Genomic DNA, 21,838 nt, shown 5'->3' with positions numbered 1-21,838 from the left:
TCCATTGCCCCAGGTACAAATAAGTACCTGTATATACTATGTAAACGGCTTTGAATGTAGCATGCTCAGAGTCACGTAAAAGAGCGTGCACAGGAGGACGTCAGCAAGAAGAGCAGGGCAGCGAATGCGGCTGTGCTGGAGACCTGCGCAGAAGAAGGCTTCGGCTGGCAGGGGTTGGGGACCCCTGCAGCTAAACCAGGGGCCCGGATGAAATCTACATGGGCCCAGGCTCCTGTGGCCCCACCTAGCTACGCCCCTGGGTAATTGGGAGAGGGGATCTTTTGTTCTATGTGTCACATCTTTTGTGATTTGCAAAACAGGCATATTCTGGTTTCAAAACCTGATGAGGGGAACTATGTTTGCACTTGATGTACTGTTTTGTTTGGTCACCGTATCTCAAAACAGATATAGAAGAATTAGAAATGGTTCAAAGAAGAGCGACCAAAATGATAACGGGGATGGAACTCCTCTCATATTAGGAAAAGCTAAAATTGTTAGGGCTCTTCAGCTTGGAAAAGAGAAGGATGAGGAGAAATATGATTGAGATCTACAAAATCCTGAATGGTGTAGAACAAGTAGAAGTGAATCGATTTTTTTACTTGTTTCAAAAGTACAAAGACTAGGGGACACTCAAGGAAGTTAGATGAAAATACTTTTAAAACAAATAGGAGGAAATATTTTTCACTCAATGAATAGTTAAGCTCTGTAACTCTTTGCTAGGGGATGTAGTAACAGCGGTTAGTGTATCTGGGTTTAAAAAAGGTTTGGACAAATTTCTGGAGGAAAAGTCCATAGTCTGCTATTCAGATAGACATGGAGGAAGCCACTGCTTGCCCTGGAATTAGTAGTATGGAATGCTGTTACTAATTGGGTTTCTGCCAGGTCCCTGTGAACTGGATTCACCACAGTTGGAAACAGGATACTGAGCTAGAAGGACCACTGGTCTGACCCAATATGGCTATTCTTAAGTTCTTATGCTAATACCAATCGCAGTTAAAAAATGCAGACGTACTTTTCAAACGCACAGAACACAATGTTCAAGTACATTCTGTGCAAGTATGTTGGGTCTGGATATCAGGTTGGCTTGTGCAGGATGAAAGTATATAGATATCATTACAGTTGGGTGCCGTCTTGAAAATTCTATGTCTGTGTGAAGGACTGTACCAATTTATAGTTATGCCATGTGAGACTCATTATAGATTCTTCCTCCACTTTGCACATCAATGAGAGGAGATGGTGGTCTAAGCATAATGTTGCATAGTCTTTTGATGCCAAACTACTTTTGCCAGGTTTTGCATAAAAGTCAAAGATGTTGCCATTTTTTTGAACAGAAACCTGTACCTTAGTTCTCTGGTGGAAATTTTCATAAAAAACTGAAAAGTATCTTTTTCATTGTTTTTTTAAATCACAAAAGCAGCATTTCTTTTCACACAGTCTCCATTAGAGGAGAAGCTGGAGCAGAGGAACAGGAAATATTCTAAAAAAAATGCAGACGGAAAATGTCTTAAATTAATTCTTCTTTCATTTTCAAAGTGTTCATAACCATTTGTACCTGATTTCATAAATGCAGGAAGCATTCAGAATAGGCATAATGCAAACTTCTGTTATCTGTCTTCCTTATCCCTTCTGCTCAGCTTCTGCTATAAAGGCTACACTTGATCTGAACCCAGCAGCACAACATGAAGGGGATAACAAGCCCTTAGTTACACAGGGAGTAATTTTATAACCGAGCACATGTGTAGATGCTATGCACACATGTTTTCCTATGTCGTACTACAAGTGTGCACTTTGAAAATTACCTCAGGGAGCGTGTGCTTATATTTAGACCGCTCTTTATGCACACACATTTTATTATCCAATCCTCAGGTATTTCTTATTTCTTTTATGCTGATGACATTTTACTTAAAGGAACGTGCAGGATGTCAGGACTCAAGAAAGCACAGATCAGCGAACGCGGCGCGCCCGAGACTGGCGCTGAAGAAGGCTTCAACTGCTGGGGGTTGGGTACCCCTGCCAGCAAAGGTCTTTGGTGCAGTGGGGTATGGCGGGGGAGAGCGGTGGGGGGAAGCGAGGAGACCAGCGCCAAAGGCTTCAGCTGGCGAGGGTCTGTTGTGGGGTGCAGCGAGGCACTGGGGGGAGGTGAGGCATTGGGGGGGTGAGGCGGCAGGATGGCAGACCAAAATGTGCCCCCCCACCGCAGGCTCTGGCCCTCTCCCACTGTGAGGTCTGGCTACGCCACTGTCTCATACTCACTTTTAAGGCTTATAAGTTGGGTCTTCCATGTTCTCTTTCTAGGCTTACCATTCCTTATTCTCCTGCTCACACTTTATATTCAATCAACGATCACCATTTGGTTCTCCATGGGCCAAAAAAGGCCTGCTTGGAGTCCATATGTCAATGTGCTGTCTTTTTCGCCGCCCCCTTTCATTGGAACTCTCTTCCAAAAGAAGTTAGATGTGAATCATCGTACGATAGACTAACCTTAAAAACCTGGCTTTTTACATCAGCTTTTGATACCACTTAAGAAGGTTTCTTTTCTTTCTCTTCCCTTCTTTTGGACTATGTCATTTCCAGGAGTACCTTACCCCACACCTTTCCTCCCTTCCCCTTTTTCCCTTACCCTGACCCACTCTCTCCCCTGACTGTAGTTTGTATGGCTGGCTTTTATCTTTTCTATAAATATTGTAGTTCCTTTCTGTTTCCTTTGACTTGTTTTTTAAATTTTGTAAACCACTTTGATCTGCTAAGTTTGCAAAGACAGTACAGGAAGCACATCTAAACTAAACTAAACAAATACAAACCCCTCCCCACTCTCGCCCCCAGAATCACACCCTAAGGAGGTCATATGATAAAGTATTTTTCATGTGCAAAAAATGGCTGTCGTAAATGTGGGTGCAGGTGTACATGCCTTCAAAACAGCATATGTTATGTTACCCAGTCTACGGATGCATTCCTAGGAGCAAACAAAAACACAGCAAAGGAGACACCAAAGAGACAGCTAGATGATGTAGGGTTTTTTTGCTGCTTCACTGTTTCGCTGTTTACCATGAGAACTTAAGTGTTTACACTATCCATAAAGGTGTGTTGACTTTTGAAGCTATAGAGAGCTAAAGTGTTGAATACATCAATTCTGAAGGGACTCCTGAGGCAGGCCTTTGTGGCCGAAACACAATTTGTATCGAGTTCATTGGATGTTTTGATAAAACGTCTGTCTTTGAACTATAAGGGTCCATTGGATGTTTGTTCCTACATCATCAAGCTCTCTCTTTGGTATCTCCTTCGCTGTGTTTTTGTTTGCTTGTCTGACTTGTGTGAAGGATTCTTGTTCTTTTGTTCCCGTTGACTGCATTCCTGGTAGCACAGTTTGCTCAGTCCCGGCAAAGTAACTTCAGTGCACGTCATACAATACAATTTGATAAGCAATTTTTTCACACATAAGCCACTGCTTTTCACCCAGAAATGGCTTTTAAAATTGCTCTCTAAACATTTTTGTAGTAGGCTTGAAAGAGGAGACCGTTTATAAATAAAGCTTTCATAAATTTGGTTCTCTCCATTTTAAATAAACAGTGCAGTAACAGAGTGCAGACAGCTTCTTACCTCATCAAATCTCATTTTGTCTGGCTGTTTAGGGGCAACGTGGACATAGTGAGAAGGTTCCAGGGCAGGACGATCAACTGAAACATGCAAGACACAGGCAAAATAATTATGAAACTCTACATTCAGTAAGAATCCTAGCAAAATAAGGTTCAAATATTCCAAGCAGAGAAAATAAACTGGTGGGCCATCAGACCCTCCTCTCTTCTTCCTGCTGTGACCTGATCCCCCAAAGTAGCAGCCAAGTGGTGATCAGAGGCAGAAATGGGGAGACCAGTGGCCTTCCAATAATTTTGCCGTCTCCAAGTTAATGAACTTTGAATCACTGTTTTTTGTTTTGTTTTTTTACTTACAGAGTCATCCTCATGAAAAGTGGCCTCAGTAACTTATTATATAAAGTTTTCCTAGCCCAGATAAAATGCCACTGTGCTACGAGCCAGAGACACTGATACTTTAGAATAATAAATATTGAAAATAAAACAAAGCCCATGAAAAACTGTCAGATTTCACAACTGTTGAGGCATTACTTGCTTGAGAAGTTTTATAAAAGGTCAAATTAGCTCGTCTCTCGTCAAAATTGCTTAAAACAGTGCTCCAGCCCAGCAATGAAATAGCAGAGGTGTGCAGTCTTTTAGCTCTCTTTTTTAAAGCGTACAGTACGCTACAGAACTCGCGGTGGGAGGGGGCCAGAGCCCGAGGTGGGTTGCACATTTTAATCTGCCACCCCGCCGCACCCCACAGCAGCGAATACCTTTGCTGGCGGGGGTCCCCAACCCCTGCCAGCCGAAGCCTTCTTCAGTGCCGGTCTCCTCGCCTCCCCCCGCCTCGCCACTCCCCCACCACCACCACCTCACCGCGCCCCACAGCACCAAATACCTTTGCTGGCGGGGGTCCCCAACCCCCGCCAACCAAAGACTTCTTCAGTGCCGGTCTCCTCGCCTCCCCCCGCCTCGCCACTCCCCCACCACCACCACCTCACCGCGCCCCACAGCACCAAATACCTTTGCTGGCGGGGGTCCCCAACCCCTGCCAGCTGAAGCATTCTTCAGCGCCGGTCTCCTTGCCTCCCCCCACCACATCGCCACTCCCCCCCCCAGGCCCCGCCGCACCCCACAGCACCAAACACCTTTGCTGGCGGGGGTCCCCAACCCCCGCCAACCAAAGACTTCTTCAGCGCTGGTCTCCGGCGCGCTGTGTTTGCTGCCCTGCACTTTCTTCCTCCTGACGTCCTGTGCACACTCCTCAGGACGTCAGGAGGAAGAAAGCACAGGGCAACGAACGCGGCACACCGGAGACCGGCATTGAAAAAGTCTTCAGCTGGTGGGGGATGGGGACCCCCCGTCAGCAAAACCAGGGGCTCGGAAGGAATTTGGGGGTTCTTGGCCCCATCTAGCTACACCACTGACGCTACTTACTCATTGCCTCAGTCTGAACGTGGATGAAATTCTCCAAGTCTTCCTGCAGAGTTTGGTGTGGTTTCAGGGGAACAGATAGATAACCGTAGTGCTCCTTATTGCAGATATGCATCTGAACGCCTGAGAAAGGAAGATACTACTGATTAGGAAAATTAATACTCGACAGTTATTAGATCTAAGACCAGCAATGGAAAAAGAAGAAGTTCCGAGAGAAGAGGACATTTCTCTGGTAAGTGAACACTATTTTGCTTTGTGCTTTGGGAACTTAAAGCTTGGGGTTTAAAGGAGGAATTGTAGGTTAGTGATAGGCAAAATAAAAATATAAAAAGCAAATTTTATCAACTAATCTCCATTGTCTTTTTCACTTAGTTCTAAAAACTTTGTACCACAGCATTAACAGATAGAATCTAGCAGGCACTGCAGTATCTAGTTTAGTCTTCCCACCCACCCTCCCCAACACCTGCTCACCCCTAGGATAACTCTCCATTTATAGTCAGTTATTGTAATTAGGGTAACAAGCAAGGAGTGCTCTTACAGAGTTTTAAATACATTTCATTACCATCTAAGAAGGAAACACTAAATAAATCATACAATATACTATATCTCTCTATATAAAAGGCAACACCAACGTTCTATGAAGCCTCCAGCCGGAAGTGTGAAGGGGGCGAGATATCCGGTTTCCCTATGAGTGTCTGCCCCGCCCTCTCTGTAACACAGTGAGTGAAGGAAAACTAAACTAAAAGACACTTTTATATTAGGTTAATATCCTTAATACTGTAGCAAGTTTTAAATTATTGAAAAACTCAAAAACACTAAGATGCAGTCAGCAGTCCAGCAACGAGAGGGGTGCTATCCAGTCTTTTCCATTGAGTGTCACATGTATGATTATCTCCCAGTTGGTGAGATGTCATAATGTGTGTGCCCGATGCAAAGAGCTCCTAGCTCTCAGAGAATGTGTCCATTCTCTTGAGGCTAGAGTTGCAGACTTGGTGGAGCTGAGGGAGACAGAGAGGTACATAGAGGAGACCTACAGGGATGTTGTAGAGAAGTCCCACCTCTAGTCTGGTAGCCCCTGTACTACCTTGGAGGAGAGAGGTCTCCTAGAAAGAGATCATCATTCTGGTGAAGTAGGAAGTGCTCCTGAAGCCAGGACCTGCCCACCAGGGGATGTACTATCCTCTCGCACCGAGGATATGTCTCCAAATGCTGCCCGGGAGGGAAAGGTTAGGACAGCTGTTGTAGTTGGTGATTCGATCATTAGGCATATAGATAGCTGGGTGGCTGGTGGACATGAGGATCGCCTGGTGACTTGCCTGCCTGGTGCAAAGGTGGCGGACCTCAAGCGTCACCTAGATAGGATTTTAGATAGTGCTGGGGAGGAGCCGGCTGTCTTGGCACATGTGGGTACCGATGACATAGGAAAATGTGGGAGAGAGGTTCTGGAAGCCAAATTTAGGCTCTTAGGTAGAAAGCTCAAATCCAGATCCTCTAGGGTAGCATTTTCTGAAATGCTACCCGTTCCACGTGCAGGGCCCAAGAGACAGGCAGAGCTCCAGAGTCTCAATGCGTGCATGAGACGATGGTGCAAGGAGGAGGGTTTTAGATTTGTTAGGAACTGGGCAACATTCTGGGGAAGGGGGAGCCTATTCCGAAAGCATGGGCTCCACCTTAACCAGGGTGGGACCAGGCTGCTGGCAATGGCATTTAAAAAGGAGATAGAGCAGCTTTTAAACTAGAAACAGGGGAAAGGCCGACAGTCGCTCAAAAGCGCATGGTTCGGGATAAGATATCTTTCAAAGATATCACCAAAACAGGGAAGATAGGGTATCCTGATAGTGAGGTTGCAAAAGAGACCATAGTAGATCAGGTGTCCTTAAATAAGAATAAAAATCAGACAAAAGATTGCAAATTAATATTGTCAAGTACTAAGCATGATGTAAATAGGAACAACAAACATAGTTTGAAATGTCTATATGCGAATGCCAGGAGCCTAAGAAATAAGATGGGAGAGTTAGAATATATTGCACAATGAAAAATTAGATATAATAGGCATCTCTGAAACCTGGTGGAAGGAGGTTAACCAGTGGGACACTGTCATACCAGGGTACAAATTATATCGTAGTGATAGGGTGGATCGAATTGTTGGAGGGGTAGCATTGTATATTAACGAGAGACTTGAATCAAATAGATTGAAAATTCTGCAGGAAACAAAACACTTATTGGAATCACTGTGGTTTGAAATTCCATGTGTAAAGGGGAAAAGGATAGTGATAGGAGTGTACTACCGTCCCCCTGGCCAGGATGAACAGACGGATACGGAAATGTTAAAGGAAATTAGGGACGCTAACAAACTGGGCAACACAATAATAATGGGTGATTTCAATTACCCCGATATTGACTGGGTAAATGTAACATCGGGGCACGCTAGGGAGGTAAAATTCCTTGATGAAATCAAGAACTGCTTTATGGAGCAGCTGGTACAGGAGCCGATGAGAGAAGGAAAAATTCTAGACCTAGTCCTTAGTGGAGTGCATGATCTGGTGCGGAAGGTAATGGTGCTGGGGCTGCTTGATAACAGTGATCATAATATGATCGGATTTGATATTAGCTTTGTAGTAAGTATACATAGGAAATCAAATTTGTTAGCGTTTAACTTTAAAAAAGGAGACTATGATAAAATGAGAAGAAGGTGAAAAAAAAACAGAGAGAGCTGGCTGCGAGGGTCAAAAATTTACATCAGGCATGGATGCTGTTCAAAAACACCATCCTGGAAGCCCAAGCCAAATATATTCCGCATATTAATAAAGGAGGACGGAAGACCAAACGACAGCCGGTGTGGTTAAAAAGTGAGGTGAAGGAAGCTATTAGAGCCAAAAGAAAATCCTTCAAAAAATGGAAGAAGGAACCGACTGAAAATAATAAGAAACAGCATACGGAATGTCAAGTCAAATGCAAAGTGCTGATAAGGAAGGCTAAGAGGGACTTCGAAAAAAGACTGCGCTGGAGGCAAAAATACATAGTAAAATTTTTTTTAGGTATATTAAAAACAGGAAGCTGGCAAAAGAATCAGTTGGACCGCTAGATGACCGAGGGGCAAAAGGAGCGATCAGGGAAGACAAAGCCGTAGTGGAGAGATTAAATGAATTCTTTGCTTCGGTCTTCACCAAGGAAGATTTGGGTGGGATACTGGTGCCAGAAATGGTATTCGAAGCTGACGAGTTGGAGAAACTTAATGAATTCTCTGTAAACCTGGAGGATGTAATGGGGCAGTTCTACAAACTGCAGAGTAGCAAATCTCCTGGACCAGATGGTATTCATCCCAGAGTACTGACAGAACTGAAAAATGAACTTGCGGAGCTATTGTTAGTAATATGTAATTTATCCTTAAAATCGAGCGTGGTACCGGAAGATTGGAAGGTGGCCAATGTAAGCTGATTTTTTAAAAAGGTTCCAGATGAGATCTGTGAAATTATAGACCGGTGAGTCTGACGTCGGTGCCGGGCAAAATGGTAGAGACTATTATTAAGAACAAAATTACAGACCATATTCAAAACCATGGATTAATGAGACAAAGTCAACATGGATTTACTGAAGGGAAATCTTGCCTCACCAATCTACTACATTTCTTTGAAGAGGTGAACAAACATGTGGATAAAGGTGAGCCGGTTGATATTGAGGGGCATAATCGAATGTGAACGCCCATCTCCATGGGCGTCTATCTCCGAGAATGGGTATGTGAAGGGGTATTTTCGAAAAAAATGGCTGCCCATCTTTTTTCCGATAATACAGTTTGTGCCAGCCAAATGCATCGGATTTGTGCGGATTTGAGCTGGGCGGTTTCGTTTTTCAGCGATAATGGAAAAATGAAGGCGCCCAGCTCAAAAACGAACAACTCCAAGGCATTGGGTCGTGGAAGGGGCCAGGATTCGTAGTGCACTGGTCCCCCTCACATGCCAGGACACCAACCGGGCACCCTAGGGGGCACTTTTACAAATTAACAAAAAACAGTAAAAGAGCTCACAGGTGCATAGCACCCTTCCCTTGTGTGCTGTGCCCCCCAAAACCCACTGCCCACAAGTCTACACCATTACCATAGCCCTAAGGGTGAAGGGGGGCACCTACATGTGGGTACAGTGTGTTTTGGGGGGGTTGGAGGGCTCAGCATTAACCAGCACAAGTGTAACAGGTAGGGGGGGATGGGCCTGGGTCCGCCTGCCTGAAGCCCACTGCACCCACTAACAACTGCTCCAGGGACCTGCATACTGCTGTGATGGAGCTGGGTATGACATTTGAGGCTGGCATACAGGCTGGGAAAAAAAGTTTTTAAAGTTGTTTTTTTTTGGTGGGAGGGGGTTAGTGACCACTGGGGGAGTCAGGGGAGGTCATCCCTGATTCCCTCCGGTGGTCATCTGGTCATTTAGGGCACTTTTTTCGGACTTGTTCGTGAAAAAAAAGGGTCCAAAAAAGTGACCTAAATTCTCGCTAAAAAAGGCTATTTTTTTCCATTATCAGCGAAAGCCACCCATTTCTGTTTGGCTGATAACCACGCCCCAGTCCCTCCTTCACCACACCTCCAACACGCCCCTGTCAACTTTGGCTGTTTCCGCGACGGAGTGCAGTTGAAGACGTCCAAAATCGGCTTTCGATTATACCGATTTGGGCGCCCACGGGAGAAAGACGCCCATCTCCCAATTTGGGTCGAAATTTGGGCGTCTTTCTCTTTCGAAAATAAGCTGGATTGTGTATCTAGATTTTCAGAAGGCGTTTGACAAAGTACCTCATGAAAGACTCCAGAGGAAATTGGAGAGTCATGGGATAGGAGGTAGTGTTCTATTGTGGATTAAAAACTGGTTAAAAGATAGAAAACAGAGAGTAGGGTTAAATGGTCAGTATTCTCAGTGGAGAAGGGTAGTTAGTGGGGTTCCCCGGGGGTCTGTGCTGGGACCGCTGCTTTTTAACATATTTATAAATGACCTAGAGATGGGAGTAATTAGTGAGGTAATTAAATTTGCTGATGACACAAAGTTATTCAAAGTCATTAAACCGCGGGAGGATTGTGAAAAATTACAAGAGAACCTCATGAGACTGGGAGACTGGGCGTCTAAATGGCAGATGAAGTTTAATGTGAGCAAATGCAAAGTGATGCATGTGGGAAAGAGGAACCCAAATTATAGCTACATCATGCAAGGTTCCACGTTAGGAGTCACGGACCAAGAAAGGGATCTAGGTGTTGCTGTTGATGATATATTGAAACCTTCTACTCAGTGTGTTGCTGCGGCTAAGAAAGCAAATAGAATGTTAGGTATTTTTAGGAAAGGAATGGAAAACAAAAATGAGGATGTTATAATGCCTTTGTATCGCTCCATGGTGCGACCGCACCTTGAATATTGTGTTCAATTCTGGTCGCTGCATCTCAAAAAAGATATAGTGGAATTAGAAAAGGTGCAGAGAAGGGCGACGAAAATGATAAAGGGGATGGGACGACTTCCCTATGAGGAAAGGCTAAAGCGGCTAGGGCTCTTCAGCTTGGAGAAAAGGCAGCTGAGGGGAGATATGATAGAGGTCTATAAAATAATTAGTGGAGTTGAACGGGTAGATGTGAAGTATCTGTTTACGCTTTCCAAAAATACTAGGACTAGGGGGCATGCGATGAAGCTACAATGTAGTAAATTTAATACGAATCAGAGAAAATGTTTCTTCACTCAACGTGTAATTAAACTCTGGAATTCATTGCCAGAGAATGTGGTAAAGGAGGTTAGCTTAGCGGAGTTTAAAAAAGGTTTGGACGGCTTCCTAAAGGAAAAGTCCGTAGCCCATTATTAAATGGACTTGCGGAAAATCCACTATTTCTCGGATAAGCAGTATAAAATGTTTTGTACTTTTTTGGGATCTTCCCAGGTATTTGTGACCTGGATTGGCCACTGTTGGAAACAGGATGCTGGGCTTGATGGACCTTTGGTCTTTCCCAGTATGGCAATACTTATGTACTTATGGATGACTGTGCTATGAAAACATGTTATATATGGCCTGAGCCCAAAGTGGGTGGCATGAGAACCCCACCTGACATCTCTCACTCCCCTCCCAGACAATTGGGGATCTCTTACCTCCACTCCCCCAACCCCCCCGGTATATTTAAGTCCTTTAGTTCTTCACTGGCAGCGAGCAGTGACTCATACCTGCTTCTCGCGCTAGCCCCGACCCCTCTCTCTGACAACTCTCTAGACCTCCAATTGTCTGGAAGGGGAGGGGAGAGAGGCCAAGAGTCTCCAGCTGGTGGAGCTTGGGAATACTTACCAGCCACATCACAGTTTCTGCCGCTGCTGCTGCTAAGTGCAAATTTTATATCAGCAATTATGCACATAATTGCCGTTATAGAATACCAGCATAAGTGGGCATTTACTTTAATGTCAATGGCTGGCCTAAATGACTACAACTAAATGTTGCAGTTGTTTACATAACTGACAGTATTCTAGAATCTTAGTGTCAGGCACACCCCTTACCCACCCATGCCCCTCCCCCATGCCCATACCTCCTTGCACTTATGCACTATAGATTTGCCATGCTAAGATTCTAAACTTGTGACTAAGTGCAGTTATATACATAACTGCAAATTAGTCCAAATTAGCACCAATGAACTCCAATTATTGGTTGTTAGTGCCAATTAGCGGCTAATTTGCCAATTCATTTACGTGCATAATTGGCGCTGTTCTATAATCTGTGTGCTCAATTTTGCACAGTAAGTGAGAAGATGTGCAGGCCAGATTATAGAATCTGGGGGAAGATGTAAAGTACATTCTGACAAAATATTAAACATCTTTCCTCTTTCTATTTATCCTAGACATCAGTAAACACAAATCTCAGCTGGTCGACTCAGCTGAATTGAAGTAGGAATTCATTAGCTTGGCTTTTCGCTGAACTGGGTCCTGCAACTCAACCTCAGCAAACAGGTTAGATTGTGCTGTATCATTAGGTTTCATTTAACAAAGGACTTCTTTCACTTTGGGCCACATGAAAGTAAGACTCTTTGAAATTCAGTCAGAGGTATGTTTATTAAGGCATTTTTAATGCGCCTTTAAAGTTAAGACACGTTAAACGCCAATGCGCCAATATATTCCTATAGGCATATTAGCATATAATGAGCGTCAACCATTAATGTGTGTTAAAAACACTAACACGCCTATAGCGTGACTTAGTAAACATACCCCTCGGAATGCAGGCACATTGTCCTATATTAAAGTCCTGCACTTAAATCAATTTTGTACTTCTAAAGTTTTATAGCTTAAGGTTGTATTTTACCATAAGGACTACCCATTCTAGAGTTATCTCCGTGCATTGTACGAGGGTTTCTCTAGCTGAGTGAAGATGCAATTTTCTTTGAAGATGATAGAGTAATAACAGCCCTTTTTCTTTGAAGGATTCAGTATGAATTAGGAATTCTGACCTTCACCAGCTAAATTAAAACCATATATTCAATGCTGGGCCACATCAAACACTTGCATTGAATATCTGCTGGCATTTATCCAGGTCCTGGCTAATGTTCAGCTGGGACCCTCCCAAATCCCTGAACCTATCCCCTGATCCCCCCCCCTTTTCCAATCCCTTTTCCACTTCACCTGTTTGCACCCCCAGACTCCCTGCCATCCCCATTCCTCACATCTTGATATGACTTTTGGTACTCTAATGATGCGGGGCAGGACCAGCCCCTTTCTGTTCTCACCCTATCTGACCGGGTTCAAAAATGGCAGTGATGACCTCTATTGGTAGTCTCACAGCCCTACTACTAGGGGTCAGCCTTCCATTCAAGGGCAAAGACCATGCACCAGGGCTCCTTCTAGATGCCTGCAATCCTAGACCCTTAATCCAGTCATTATATGTTGCTATTGATCAATGTGTATAATTTCTTATTTCCCCACACCCCCAGGTATGTTTTCCTAGCACCTACTTGCATTTAACCGGACAGTGCTGTTGAGTATCACCACAGACCACCCTACAAAAAAGTGGGCAGTCAGGGACAGCACTGGGAGCAGCATTAGGGAGGAAGTGGGGATTATGCGGATGCCAACAATAATCAGTGCTGGGACCTGCATAGCTAAGCAGGCTAATTTAGGACAGCTCAACCCACTTAGCTATACAGGCCCCAGCATTAAAAAATCAGCTAGGACCGAAATAACTATCTTTGAACTTGAAAACACCCCTGATCCCCTTCCTGGCCTCCAAAATAGCCCCCTCCCTCCTACCTCTCTCCCCTCAGCCCATGAGAATCAAAGGCCCTCCTTTTCCCCCCTGAACGAGCCCTCTCAAGGCCTAAGTAGCCCCCCCCCCCCGAGCCTTTCTGGACGTTCGTAGCTCCTGCCCCTTGCGGCTTCCCTTTGAAAATGGTTGCTGTGAGTTCTCGAGGCAGCTCGTGGTACTACACAAAGTACCGTGAGCTGCCACGAGAGGTCGTGGCAGAGACAATGGGCAGCAGCCTACCTAGGGTTTGAGGGGGGGGGGGTTGGCGTGCAGGTGCTTGTTCCAGGGAAGGGGCGGGCCTTTGATTCTCGAGGGCTAGGGGAAGGGGTAGGAAGGAAGGGGGCTATTTTAAAGGCCAGGAAGGGGATTGAGGGGAGGGGGACTTTCATGTAGTTATGCAAGTCCCAGTCGATATTCCACATAATTATGGGCCTTGGCTGAATATCGGCTGGGACCTGCATAGGCTCCGGCGGCCAGCCCTATAGAAATTAGCTCACAATATTCAGTGCCGGTGCCACTAAGCGTTTAAGAAAAACGCTGACCACCACTGGATTAATATTTTTTTTTTACCTCAGCAGCCAGGATTTTAAGAAAACATTGACCATGGCGACTGAACATTGACTCGAAAGAGATCTTTAAAGTCAGTTGTTTAACTGCCTCAAGAGACTTTTTTTTTACTTAGTTTGCTCTCCCCCTCACCCCCATGTCTCTTCCATTTTATACCTCTACATCAGGCCCTTACTATATTATTCATATGACCAGTGTCATCCGTAACTAAGGTACAAAATGTAAACACAAGAACAGCTTTCTGTAAAACTTGTTTTGTGCATTTCTGACAGCGGACCATGCTTTGGACTTTGCAAATACGTCAGTCTGAACAGATGGTAAAGGATTTCGGACATGCATTTGGAAGGGAGGACTGGACAGATGTGCTGTGTTTCTCACAATTTTGCATCTATAGGGAAATAAGCATGACACATCTGGGCTAAAAAAAAGAACAGTATTCTTTGGAAAACTAATACATTCCACGAAATAAGGAACATAAGCCAGATTCTGTTTTATATAGAATCAAAGCTGAGTTTTTAAAGAATCTGCTTCTTCTTTTAAAGACTCTCATAATAAAAGATTTCAAAACAAATCCTGGGCCAAAGCTGTCAGTCTTCTAATCCTTACATATTGCTAATTTTCTGAGCTCCACATCTGTCCTTAACAAAGACCATACTTTAATTAACCCTTTAAATGGCAGCACACTGCTAGCACTTGCTGTGTCAGGCACTTTCGATATGAGGTTGAAATGGCAAAACAAATGTTTACCAGAAAACATTTTAAAAACGCAAGTCCATAATGGAAGAAATAAATATGTTCCAATACCATGCGAAAGGACCCAAGGAAACTCGGTTAGGGCTACGTATGGAGTCAGCAGAGGCCCGATGGGATTCCCAGAGGGGCCGGTGGCACTGCAGAGCGGGAGTACTATACCAGCAATGCCGGTAAACCTTGAAACTATCTGACAGGCTATTACAAATTTGGGTTTATCTGTAAGTAACATCTACATTTATAGAATATGAATGGACTTTGGTGGGTGATTTAACCTCTAGGGAAGACCTTGGCAGGAAGATTGTTGGAGTACAAGAAGTTCAAAGCAAGATAATTCAGGGCTTATCAGGATTACATCAGAAGCTTGAAATGATGGAAAACAACATGTGGAAGTTAAATTTACATTTTTTTGAACTTTCCTTAGATACCCTATATAACACCAAAGGATCTTTTTAAGAAATATTTAGGAGAAATTTTCAAGCTGCCACTTGAGGTATTTCCCCCCACTGAATAGGATTTTTCTATCTACCCTATAAGAAAAAGTGGGCTGCAGGTGAAGGGACATCTGCGGTGTGGCAATACAGCTTGAATATAATTGACATATTGGAGACCTCTATAGAAGTAGTGGAGGACCGAGCAACTCTACTTGTGTCATTTATTTTTGAATCTGATAGAAATCATGTTCTAACTTTATTTTTTCAGCATTGACTTGAATTGTTTTTGGGTCAAAATGTAAGGTGTTTTCCAGATGTTTGCAAGGAGACCCAGGAATGGCAGAAGTGTTTGCGAACATAGATTCTATCCCCCCCCCCCCCCGGAAATAGGCTGTGGCAAGGATATGAAACTCTCCTGCCAACCGGACTATTTCAGAATCTCTTTAGATGAGCAGTTACTTATATAACCTTCCCATCACAAAGGACCACCTCATATATCACCCAATCAGCAATCAGGAGTGGAGGAGTGGCCTAGTGGTTAGAGCTTCAGTCTTGCAATCCTGAGGTGGCCAGTTCAAATCCCACTACTGCTCCTTATGATCTTGGGTAAGTCACTTAACCCTCCATTACCTCAGGTACCAACTTAGATTGTGAGCCCTCCTGGGACAGAGAGATATCCAGAGTACTTGAATGTAACTCACCTTGAGCTACTACTGAAAAAGGTGTGAGCAAAATCTAAATAAATGAGTGATTCAGAATAATGGTATTTATTTTTTGAAATTTCCTGTAAAATGTGTGGTGAAATTTGATAATGTGAGATATATTTTTTATGACCCTAAGCAATTGCAGTCATTTCTTGACAATAAATTTCCTCAACTTTTAAACCCTAGCTAGTTAGGCTACAATGGTTATTAATACGGATTATATTTATTGGGTCTGGATTGGGGTCTTTTTCTTTTCCTTAGGGATTGATTTATTTAGTTTTTTCTTTATTATTCCTACCAAACTTTCTGGGGTCCTAGGTAATGGGAACTAATGGGAAGGGAGAGCTAATTGATTGTGGGGGGGGAGGGGGAAGTTTTCCTCCTTCCTTTTTTCTTCTATGAATGATGTAACTTTTTATTAGTTTCAGTGCTCATTCCTTTCCTGATTTCTGAGCAAGTGTATTCCTTGTATTATTTTGTTAAATTTACTATAAATAATTTTTTTAAACACGTTCTGATATTCGAAAATATTTTTTTTAAAAATGTTTAAAAACGTCTCTGACAATCGGAAGTACATTACGCAAACTGTGCTATGGTGGTACTGGTCCCCACGTCAAGAAAACATCTGCAGCAACAGCAGCACATTATTATCTTTCTCTAAAAATGTTTGTCCAAAATAAACTTTCAGTTTCAACTTTCTGAAGAACTTGTGCAGATATTGTCTCTATCCAGAACTTGCAAACAACAGCGTAATATCAGAATCTATATATATAAAACTCACCCGCAACGTTCTGAAGACAGTGACGTCAGTGAATCCAAGCTCTGACTTCCTTCAAAAAGGTTCGAAGGTTCGTGGTGGTGAAGCCACCAAAATCGCTCCGGGCCCCGCCCTCGAGGGCGGAGCAATGGCAGAACAACGAAGGGGTTGGCAGGGAGGGAGGCAGGGAGGCGGGGGGGTGGGAAATCGCTCCTTGCGTCAAACGTCATGACGTTGAGGGCGGAGCAATGCCAGAACAACAAAGGGGTTGGCAGGGAGGCAGGGAGGGAGGGGGGGGGTGTTGCCGACGAAAACCTTGATGGCAGAACAACGAAGGGGTTCACAGGGACGGAGGTGGGGGGGTTGCGAAATCGCTCCGGGCCCCGCCCTCGCGTCAAACGTCATGACGTTGAGGGCGGAGCAATGGCAGAACAACGAAGGGGTTGGGCAGGGAGGGGGGGTGTTGGCGACGAAAACCTTGCTAGCGCCTTGCTCAGAAACGGGCCTCTTTTACTAGTCCTATATAATAATTCTCACCTCCAACAGGATGTGCCTGGGACCGTGCCTGTCGGAAGTGGTCTGCTAGGCAGGCACGCACTGACCTCAGTGACATTAGTGACAGATAATTTGGCAAAGCAAAACAATCTGAGTGCTGGCCATTAGGACACAGGGTTGATAGGAGAGTTTTAAAAGACTGAAGGAACCGAAAGTGTTAAATGAGGGGAGGGGGGGAGTTCTGAACAACTGAAAGACATGCAAATTTGGGACAGGAAAACAATCTCAATGCTGGCCATTAGCACACAGGGTACATAGGAGAGTTTTAAAAGACTGAAGGAACCAAAAGTGTTCAGTGGGGGGGCAAGTTCTGAATGAATGAAAGAAATGAAAATTTAGGAGAGGAACACAATCTGAATGCCGGGCATTTGTACACAGGGTAGATAGGACACTTTTTTTAAAAAATGAAGGATGTGAAAGTATTACATCTTGGGGGAGGGGTGAGGAGGAAAGCGGTGGGGTATCCGGATACTGGGCATTAGGGCCACGGGGGTACATAGACTTTTGAAAGCCTTAAGGAACCCAAAGTGTGGGAAGGAGGAGGAAAAGGAGGGGAGGGAACGGGGTGAGGGGCATTAGGAACATGGGAGGGGGCCCTGTCACACACTCTCATTCTCACACACACACTGTCACACAGACAGTATCACTCTGTCACACACCCGCCCATTCACTCTGGCTCTCTCTCTCAAACATACACACTCCCAGGAAAACCTTGCTAGCGCCCGTTTCATTCGTTCCAGAAACGGGCCTTTTTTACTAGTATTATATAATTTATCATCAAAAATTTTGTCGCCTTATCAGAATGAAGTTTTAGAACTGGGGTTATTGTTCGTACAAAGAGTTATGATGCTTTTATGCAGAGACATAATTGACGTCTATAAAACTCTGAGTGGTGTAGAACGGGTAAAAGTGAATCAATTTCTCATTCTTTCAAAAAGTACAAAGACCAGGGGACACTTAACGAAATTACATGGAAATACTTTTAAAACAAATAGGAGGAAATATTTTTTCACTCAAAGAATAGTTAAGCTCTGGAATTCGTTGTTGGAGGATGTGGTAATGGTGGTTACCGTATCTGGGTTTAAAAAAGGTTTGGACAAGTTCTTGGAGGAAAAGTCCATAGTCTGTTATTGAGATGGACATAGGGGAAGCCACTGCTTGCTCCAGGATTGGTGGCACTGAATGTCGCTACTAATTGAGTTTCTGTCGGGTATGTGACCTGGATTGGCCACTGCTGGAAGCAGGATACTGGGCTAGATGGACCACTGGTCTGACCCAGTATGGCTATTCTAATGTTCTTATACGTTCTAATGGTGTTCCAGGCCTGGAGGCAGTGGAAGGACTGCCAGACTGGAAAAGTTGTTATAAAGTTGCTCCTTGTGAAAAGCGTTAGCAGGGTTCATCGTTATCTGTCAAGAACGTTTCAATCTCCTCTGTGGAATTACAGAGGATCTGAATCTTGAACCTGGGAGGGCCGCCGAGAGGGGGGACAGGGGGGATCGGCGCTGCAGTCCCACCCAGTGCGGGGCGGTCTGCTGCTGCTGCTGCTGCAATAGGGGTTCCATCCCAGCGCCCCCTCCAATTAGTGCGATGTATCACTCTCCTTTCTCTCTCCACCCCCACCCTGCTCTCCAGGCCTTTAAACTTCCAAACCTCCGGCAGCGTGCGTCAGCGATATGAGCGCTGCCTTTGGCCAGCCCCGGAAGTCTCCTCTGTACAACGTCCCGCCTACGCAGGAAGCTGTACAGAGAAAGCTTCCGGGGCAGGCTAAAGGCAGCTCTTACATCGCTGATGCTGCGTGCCAGTGGGTCTGGAAAGCTTGGAGGCCTGCAGAGCGGGGTAGGGGGTGGAGAGAGCTGAGGTGGAAAAGCGATGTCAGCCAGACCACAGGGAAAGGGAAAAGGGGGTGACGAGAGGAGGAAGATCACATGGCAATGTCAGTCCGAAGGGGAAGAAGGGGTGGAGAGAGGAGGGAGAGCAAAGCTGGCCTAGACCTCAAGGGAATGGAAAAGGAGGGTGGACAGAGGAGGAAAAGGAATGCTAGACCGAAGGGGAAGAGGGGGTGGAGAGGCAGAGAGTGATGCCAGACCTCAGAGGAAGGGGGAAGAAGGAGGGAAAGTGATACCAGGCCATAGGGGAAGGAGAAAAGTAAAGTATATAGGAGATACTGGAAAGCAGGATGGATGGGGATGGGGAGAGGAGAGATAAAGATGGAGAGAGGGGGAGATGTTGGAATGCATCATGTAAAAAGGACAGCGGGGGCATATGCTGGATGGAAGGGGCAGAGAAAACAGGCAGACACCAATGGAAAGGGGGAGAGGAGGGCAGACACAGAATGGAAGAGAGTGCAACAGTGGATGGAAGGGGCAGAGAAAGGGCAGACGCTGGATGGAAGGGAGGGGGAGGGAGAGAGAGGGAGCAGATGCTGGATGGAAGGGAGAGAGTGAAGAGAAGATGAGGAAAGCAGAAACCAGAGACGAGAAAGGTAGAAAAAAGATTTATTTATTATTATTTTATTTTTTTGCTTTAGGATAAAGTAGTATTGTAGTTGTGGTGATAAATACAAAATGAAAATAAGGTGATCTTTCTATTAGACTAATTTTAATACATTTTTGACTAACTTTCAGAGACCAAAACCCCATCCTCAGGTCAGGACAGGATACCGTAGCATACTGACCTGAGGAAGGAGGTTTTGGCCTCTGAAAGCTAATTGAAAAATGTATTAGTCCAATAAAATGGTATCATCTTATTTTCCATTTTTTGTTTTATTTCTGTTTGTTAATTTGTAAAGCGGTGATTGGTATTTGTCAGTTTTTTTCAAATTTACATCTGCTATCTTTATATTGCACAGTACTAGGGGACATGCATCACTGTTTCTGTGGCGTTGCATTGTATGCAGAATCTGACTTATTGGGGGTTCTGTTTAATTTTTGTCTACATATTTCTGTTTTTAGTTTGTGTTTACTTATTCTATCCTTGGTGAGGATGTATCTGTGTTCTATGTGAAAAAGAAATGGTTTTGTGCTGGCAGGATCATTTTCACTAATGTCTTGTTTAGTTTTACAATGGGTGTATTGATGTTCTAGCGCTCACTGCAGTGTTTAAGATGCTGCCTTTTCCTAGGAACACCCTTGTTGTGTGACTCGTGGATTATTATTAAAAATAATTTTTTCATATAGAGGAGGGGACAGAACCTATGGGGACGGGGCGGGAGACAGGGCCCATGGGGTCGGGATGGGGTCGGAGACAGAACCTGTGGGGATGGGGTGAGGACAAACTTTGTCCCTGTGTCACTCTCTAATATAGAATTAGGGGTATAATATATTGTGGCTACTTGAACCTGAATATCTTTTTTGCCATTAATGTCTTTGCGACTTATGTGACAATGCTTCTGCAGTCATGGTGACTCCTGGAGATTCAGGGGAGTAGCCCTCAAGATGGCAAAAATGACTTGGCAGCAAAATGAATGGTGGGCCAGAGGCAAGTGGCACTGCTCACTGTGTCTAATCTTGAAATATAAGCCAACATACAGGATAGAGACAAGCGCAACAAAAAAAAAATGTAATACCTGCTTGCCTGCTAGAGAATGCAAAGACGATGATGTCGTCGTAGGTCCAGGTATAGTCTGGGTGTGGAGGGTAGAAAGCTAGTTTGGCAGAAGCTTCTTTTCTCAGGTCAATGAGGAATGTGGAGTGAATCATTGGAACAGGAAAGCAGCCTGTTTTCTTCCATTCTCTTATCAGAACGTAATCTGGTGTTCTTTTGTAATACCCCTACAGAAACAAAGCAACAGTAGTCTATTACAGTTACTGTACATTGCACTTGTTTGACATAGTCATTAACGGAGCACTTTCAGACATTCTCTGAAGCCTTAAAATGTAGGTGCAGTCCTGCTTTGCATTAGTCAGCTGGGCTTAATACTCACATTACTGCAGTCTTTACTGGTCTCTACAGTGAATGCTAGCATCACAACTCAAAGGCTAAAGAGTGCTAATGGAATTCAGGGGATCTTTTACTAAAGGTTAGCGCGAGTTATCTGCAGCAGTTCCCACTTTATTTCTATGGGTCCTGCTGCAGATAACTCAAGCTAATTTTTAGTAAAAGACCCCCTAAATCAGTGGCATTTGTGAGTTTTAGAGATTAAAATATATTCAGTGCTAATTCCTCCGTTGGCATGCTTTGAAGAGCTTCAGGCCAGCAACACTGGCAGGAGGGAGACAATGTGCAGAAAGGAGGTTACCCCAACAGCTCACACACATCAGTTGTAACACTTGCTCCTTTGCCAATTGCTGAAGAAGCCAAGCACCCTGGAAAATGTTGTTAGGACAACGCACAAGGCCACCTATGACAGTGGTGGCAAGAAATGATGACTCAACACCTGCCAGTGTGACTGCTTCCAGCTGATACCCAAAAGTCAGTAAAAGTATAACAAAGAGCTTATAAAATGCAATTTTAAAGGGTTTACAACTGTAGTCTTTAGGTAGGGTTAGCAGAGAACAAAGAACATCAGACAGAATCAAGAGATGGGATGGACCATGGCACACTATCAGTCGCTTTGAATCAAATGAAGACAAATCCTAGAGGTTCCTGGCCTACCACAAGTAGCTTTAACCAGGGCCGCCGAGAGACTGGGCCAGGCCCAGGACAAGACCACCCCGGGCCTCCCCCTCCACCTGCCACCGGGCCCTCTCTCCACCCCCGGGCTCTCTGCACTGACCTTAAGCGCCTCACCTTCGAAAGCGCAGCAAGCAGCGGCAGATCACTCCTTCCTTCCGTGTCCCGCCCTCGCGGAAGTTATGTCAGGCGAGGGCGGGACATGGAAGGAAGGAG

General features: G+C 44.6%; 1 protein-coding gene across 2 annotated transcripts in view; it reads right to left on the bottom strand.

Moving 5' to 3' along the window:
- The window catches only part of COLGALT2 (collagen beta(1-O)galactosyltransferase 2), a 148,871-nt gene that overhangs the window by 16,393 nt on the left and 110,640 nt on the right, over positions 1 to 21,838 (bottom strand). For both annotated transcript variants that reach the window (XM_030205353.1, XM_030205354.1), the window contains 3 exons: positions 20,577 to 20,781; positions 5,010 to 5,129; positions 3,598 to 3,674 (listed from right to left, as the gene is read on the bottom strand). In XM_030205353.1, the coding sequence (XP_030061213.1) occupies positions 3,598 to 3,674; positions 5,010 to 5,129; positions 20,577 to 20,781 (402 nt within the window). The remainder of the gene's footprint in view (positions 1 to 3,597; positions 3,675 to 5,009; positions 5,130 to 20,576; positions 20,782 to 21,838) is intronic.

The sequence above is a fragment of the Microcaecilia unicolor genome, chromosome 6 (genome assembly GCF_901765095.1).
Source record: "Microcaecilia unicolor chromosome 6, aMicUni1.1, whole genome shotgun sequence".
In the NCBI taxonomy this organism is placed as follows: Eukaryota; Metazoa; Chordata; class Amphibia; order Gymnophiona; family Siphonopidae; genus Microcaecilia; species Microcaecilia unicolor.
Note: the sequence above shows the minus strand (reverse complement) of the source record. Positions and strands in the feature narration are given on the sequence as shown.